At 41.8% G+C, this 6,054-nt stretch overlaps 1 protein-coding gene across 3 annotated transcripts in view; it reads right to left on the reverse strand.

Moving 5' to 3' along the window:
- Positions 1-335: 335 nt before the first annotated feature.
- The window catches only part of GABRA3 (gamma-aminobutyric acid type A receptor subunit alpha3), a 267,252-nt gene continuing 261,533 nt past the window's right edge, over positions 336-6,054 (reverse strand). Inside the window, exons 10-12 of one of the 3 annotated variants that reach the window (XR_009214353.1) lie at positions 4,982-5,040; positions 4,357-4,418; positions 1,517-1,537 (exon numbers count right to left, since the gene is read on the reverse strand). Coding sequence is in view for 2 of the 3 variants with exons in the window: in XM_032757751.2 (XP_032613642.1) it covers positions 1,202-1,537 (336 nt within the window). In the remaining variant the exon portion in view is untranslated. Of the gene's footprint in view, positions 1,538-4,356; positions 4,419-4,981; positions 5,041-6,054 lie in introns of all 3 variants that reach the window. The other 2 variants (XM_058441782.1, XM_032757751.2) reach the window with 2 other exon arrangements.

The following is a 6,054-nucleotide window of genomic DNA, read 5'->3' on the forward strand; positions in this document are numbered from 1 at the left end:
ACATTAAGATTAAGAACAAATGGCCTCTAAATAATATATTATAAAATTGGCAATAAAGTTAATGATCTAGTTGACTCAATATTGACTAGAGATATTTATTTGTATGACTTTCCAATTCACCCCTCATAGAATCGGCATCAACAGAGGACCAGAGGGTCTCGATATGGTGGGAGAAAAGTGCCTGGGCCAGGGTGTGGAATGTGGAGTGTATGGAAGGAAGAATTTGACTTTCATCTGCCAGTAGCCTTCTCTTTTGAGCCAGACTTCAATCCTCAACTACCGTCCACTCCAAACCTCTTACCCAATCCAGTATAGGCTAGTTGCCTGGATTTTTTTTTAATCTAGATCACTTTGTTTCTATTTGCAACTTTTTGATTTAAATAAAAAATACTTGATCATTTTTTCCTGAAAAGTTTACAGGTGGTAATGAGTCCAAATTAAGTAGTGCTCAGTTGGCTACAAGGGTGTCAAAGGCAGTGGGGGAAGAGGATTTTCTGGAGGAGAGATGTACCAAGGAGGGGACTATTTTCCTGAGGGGCTGGACATGGCAGGGCACCAGCCATCTTGGTGCCAGGCTGGCAGAGCTAGTTCTATTTATTTTGGCCATACATGGTAGACAGTGGTTAGTACCAATTGTTCCCACTAATTTCCAAACCAAGAAATGGGTTGGGGGTGTAGAACTGGCTCCCACCTTTGCTATCAGTACTTACGCTTAGTAGGCCTTGCTGAAGGCAGGGGAGGTGGCACGCAGGATCACATGGCCTAGCCTAACCTGGCTGCCTAGTAAGTTAGAGTCATCTGATCTAGATGGCCAGTCAACAATTCTCCTTGTTCTGGGCCTCTCAAACAGCCAAGGCTTCCACTATAGAGAGTAGAATCTCTTGTTCTTTTTGCAGTGGGCAGAGTGCAATAAAATACATGCAGTGCCCTCAGCTAGGGGAGATTGGCAGACTAAGATGAGCAACTGGACAAATGGCAGTGTTTGGCTTTGATGGGGTTATACTGAGCAATATTGGAGGGACAAGTAATTTTTCTGTAGTTATTTTTTTCATAGAGATTCATAAATATGAATTGAGAGTCACAGCTTGGTAGAGGGGTAAAAAGAAGAATCCTGAAATACATGAAGGGGAGCCCCGGGGTTTGGGTGCCTGGATGCTTCACGGGGTATACAGTGCTCTGGTTCCTGCACTGCCACCACTATCTACTGTTTGCGGATCATGCCCTTGATAGCTGACTCCCGGTTGACATATGTGGCCCAATAGACCAGATTGAATATGGCAAAGAGCACAGGAAAGATGATGCGGGAAATTTTGTCAACCTTGCTGACACTGTTGTAGGTCTTGGTCTCAGTCGGGCTGTCCTGCACGTAGGTGGCCTTGGGTGAAGCAACGATTGTTGGGGTTGAGGAGGCACTGGGAGCAGCGCCCTTGGAGATGGTGGAAAATTCAGTGTCCTTGGCCAGGTTGATGGGATAGGTGGTCCCCACGATGTTGAAGGTGGTACTGGTTTTCTTTGCTGGGGCTGCTGGTGTTTTCTTCTAGAGGCCAGGAAAAAGAGGAGGAGAAAGGGAGAAAAAAAACAAAGCTAATTAATTCATTACACAGAGAACCTTCAGAGGCTGCAGGGAGGAGGAGCCATGAGGGAAGTTAAGAAACAGGGGCCATGTAGCCAATAGCACTAGTAACCAGGTTTGTGTCAAGGAATAACTGAAGATGAATATGAAAAGAGAAAACGTGCATCATCCTAGCTCACTAGCTATGTCGCTTTGGCTAAGTCACTTTTCCTCTTCATGCCTCAGTTTCTTCATCTGTAAAATGAGGATCAAAATAATTTTCAGGATTGTTGAGAGGATCAGATGAGAGAATGGAGCTAGAAATCGCCAATAAACTGTGGAATGTTGGTCACATGTGGAATCTTATATATCATGTGATTTGATCCTCAGAGCAACCCCTGTGAGGTGGGTGGATGAGATTACTCCCATTTGACAGATGAGAAAACTCAGCCTCAGACCAAGTGGCAGAGCCTAACTTGCAATCTGGGTAAGAGATTTTTATCTAGGGCTACACTGTGCTGCTTTCTATAGGCCCCAGACACTTTTTGGTTACCCGAAAAATAACTCCAAAAGGCCGTGACTATCAAGTGGTACATCTGTGAGGAAGAGAGCTTGGTGACTCTGAAAAGTCATTTTGTCATAAAGACAATACGTACCATGGCATGTTGACATGCATCATTACAACAGCATCCCACCCTTCATGCAGTGTAACTGTTCAGCAAGCTCAGGAGCGGGCCAAGTCTTTCCACAGAGCTATGTAAAAGACTCTCTGACATAGCAAAGGCAGAGATAGATGGGGAGTTGCTATGTCACTGCCCTTTGGGCTTATTTTTAAGAGTGAAAGAAACTCAAACACCCAGTGGGAAGCAAGCACACACACATGCCGATTTGCTCTCATATATATGAACTTGTGTATACAGACAGCCTCACTGGGCCTCCCCTGATGCAGAAAGAGAGAAGAGGAGACAATGCTTAGGCCTGGATATGAATTGAGAAGCTGAAGAACGGGAGAGGCCAGGGAGGAGGCCAGCCTCAGCCCCAGGCCAAATGCGGTGGCCTAGCTCATAGTCTATAGATGGTTTGTTGCCTCATTCCTCACTCTGGCCTTTTCTTCCTTCCATCCCAGTTTGGCTCTAGGGAAAAGTGGGTATAGATGAGCTTCAGAAATGCCCTAATTTCACATACCTCATGAGTCCATTCTCGATGTTACTTTGCTTCCCAGAACCCAGGCTTCATTTCTTTCTTCCTTCACTTCCTACTTGCTTTCTTCGTGTGTTTCTCTATTTCCATCCTCTCTTGCTGACCCCTGTCTCCTAATCTCTTCATATATCCTTTCTTCTTAACTTCAGAGTCCCCATCATTCTTATTTTTTCTCCTTTAGACCTCACTGCCATTTACTATCGTGATCCTAATAACTTTTGCCCAATATTTACTGAATGCCTACTGGGCCAAGAACTATGCTAGGTACTTAGAGATAAATGGAAAGGGTAAAACATGAGTCCCTGTCTTCCAGGAGCTCATACTCGGGTGTGGGAGAAAGCCTTTTAAGCACATGATTGCCATTGAATGTGATCAGACTTCTCAAAGATCTGGGCCAAATACTATGGGAAATCAGTCGAAGGAGAGACAAAGTACTTGCAGGCATTGGAAAAGGTGGCTCAGAGAAGGCAATGAATTTTACGGTCTGGGTCACAAAAGATGAGCAGGAGCTCATCAGATGAGCATGCGGCAAAGGCCAGTACATAGGCCAAGGACGCTTCATTTATTTATTTTAGAGACATGGGTCTTGCTCTGTCACCTGGGCTGGTGGGCCTTGGTGTAAACATAGCTCACTACAGTCTTGAACTCCTGGGCTCAAGTGATTCTCCCACCTCAAGCTCCTGAGTAGCTGGGACTACAGGCATGTGCCACCATGCCCAGCTATTTTTTTTTTTTTAAATTTAGAGATGACGTCTCACTATGTTGCCCAGGCTGGTCTTGTACTCCTGGCTTCAGGTGATCCTCCCACTTTGGCTTCCAAAAGCACTGGGATTACAGGTGCAAGCCACTACACCTGGCCAAGGGCACTGTTTTTTGAGTTGACAAGAAGTTTACTGTAGCTGGGCCACAGTGTGCATGGTAAAGAGTTGCAGAAACTGAGGCTGTGTAAAACAGGCAGCAGCAAGACCTTGAAAGGCCTTATATGCTATGCTCTCTCGCTTTGTCTGCTTATTTTGGCCTCAGTGTTTTCAGTCATGGACGGGAAGTGCGACAGATGAGAGGATGTTGGTTTACGTAAATTGAACAGTCTGACTAATAGGATATTTTGAAAGCAATATTCTTTCTCCCTGGGGATTGCAATCACATTGTTACAAGTGGAAGGGGGACAGAACTCTAAGGTTTCTAAAAACCTTGTAAATTATTTAAATACTACATGGGACTCATTCATAATTAGCAAATTCATTGTGTGAATAGAGTCCTGCTGCTAAATGTCTTTGCTATTAAATAAAAGGGTGCTTTACTTGTTTGCCAACTTGCTTATTAATTTGCTTAGTAAACTCTTTTTTCATGGGTAGACCAAAAATTATAGGAAAGAAAGAAAAAAAAGAAAGGAAAGAAAATATTGCCCTGACTTTTCTAGAAGCTTTTGTATATGTTACTCTACTTAGCCATCTTATAAACTGGCTATGACCAAGTCTCTGAAATAATGATTCTGAACAATGAATACTTTTTTTTTTAGCTCCATAGGCACTTTATGTTCTACAGATGGGGAGAAGTAGCAATCAAGTTAATCACAGATTTTTTAAGTAGTAAGGGAAAATTACCTTTTAATTTCTTCCACCATTTTCAACATGACACATTTTAATCAGCCACTACAATTTTTTACCTAAATCATTAAAGAAGGAAATCAAAGCAAAATTTGAGTGTCAAGAAAATAGGAAAATGAGCCATAGATTAATGGTAATATTTACCCATTTCTACACCTAGTTTTCCAGTAATTCTCCTTGATAGATACAGACTGAGATGACTTAACTTTGACCGAATTGTCATAATATTCCTACCCTCTAGCCAAGTATCTGGCTCTTAGGCAAATGATGGATGTTTACTGAATGAAAAAATACCCACCATTGAAGATTATCAATGTGATTTATCGTTTGTTTCCCTTGAGTCTTGACCTTTGCTGCATAGATAGCATGTCTCCAAAGTTCAGCCTAGGGCAATTTCCTAACCAAAAAGTGGAAATTGACTTCTCCAAATTTCCCAAGGAGTTTGAATCCAGAACAAGAACGCCTTTCCTTCTAAAAATCTATTTCGTGTGGGTTTTGTGATGAGGCAATGAAAACTTTTGTAGAGAAATGCATGTCCCACTCAAGAGTCTTCCTCCGATGATACTCCTGTCAATTGTCTCTAAAGGTGAAGCTCAACTAGAACCTCAGAGTATATACTTACATGGTCCAGTGCCTCTGTGTCAACCCCCTTGCAGGTGCTCAGATTTTCTGAGCCCGTTTCTAGAAGTGAGGCAAAACAATGGAATATATGCTATGTGGGACTCAAAGATGAATAAAACCAACAACAAAAACCCAAACAACTCAATTTAAAAATGGGCAAAGGACTTGAGTAGACATATCTCCAAAAAAGATTTACAAATGGCCAACAATCACATGAAAAGATGGTAAACATCACTAATCAGAAATGCAAATCAAAGCCATGAGACCCCACCTCACATTACGATGGGTACTACCAAAAAACCCTGGAAAATATCAAGTGTTGGCAAGGATGTGGAGAAATTGAAACCCTTGTGCACTATTGGGAATGTAAAGTGGTGCAACCACTATGGAAAATGTTGTGATGGTTCCTCAAAAACTTACAAATAGAATCACTATATGATTCAGCAGTTCCACTTCTGAGTATATATCTCCAAATTATAAGCAGGGTCTCAAAGAGATATCTGCATACCCATGTTCATAGCTTCATTATTCCCAACAGCCAAATAGTGGAAGCAACCCAAGTGTCCATTGAGAGAACAATAAACAAAATGTGGTATATACACACAATGAATTCATTCCATTCACAATTATTCAACCTCACAAAGGAAGGAAATTCTGATATATACTACAACAGACATGAATCTTGAGGTTGCTAAATGAAATAAGCCAGTCACAAAAGGATAACTGTTATGTGATTTCACTTCTATGACATATCTAGAGTAGCAAATTCATAGAGACAGAAAATAGAATGCTGGGTGCCGGGGCTAGGGCAGAAAGGAATGGGGAGTTGTTGTTTAATGAATACAGAGTTCCAGTTTTGCTAGATGAAAAGGGTTCAGGAGATTACACAGCAATGTGAATGTATTTAATAGGACTGAACTACACAATTCAAATTGATTAAGGTTATATATATTTACCACTATGTGTGTATACACACACACACACACACACACACACACACACACATATATGATAAACCAGAGACCCTGCCCTCAGGAAATCTAGTTTAGCGAGGAAGATTAATTATTAATTATT

Source organism: Hylobates moloch, unplaced genomic scaffold (genome assembly GCF_009828535.3).
Source record: "Hylobates moloch isolate HMO894 unplaced genomic scaffold, HMol_V3 SCAFFOLD_7, whole genome shotgun sequence".
Lineage (NCBI taxonomy): Eukaryota > Metazoa > Chordata > Mammalia > Primates > Hylobatidae > Hylobates > Hylobates moloch.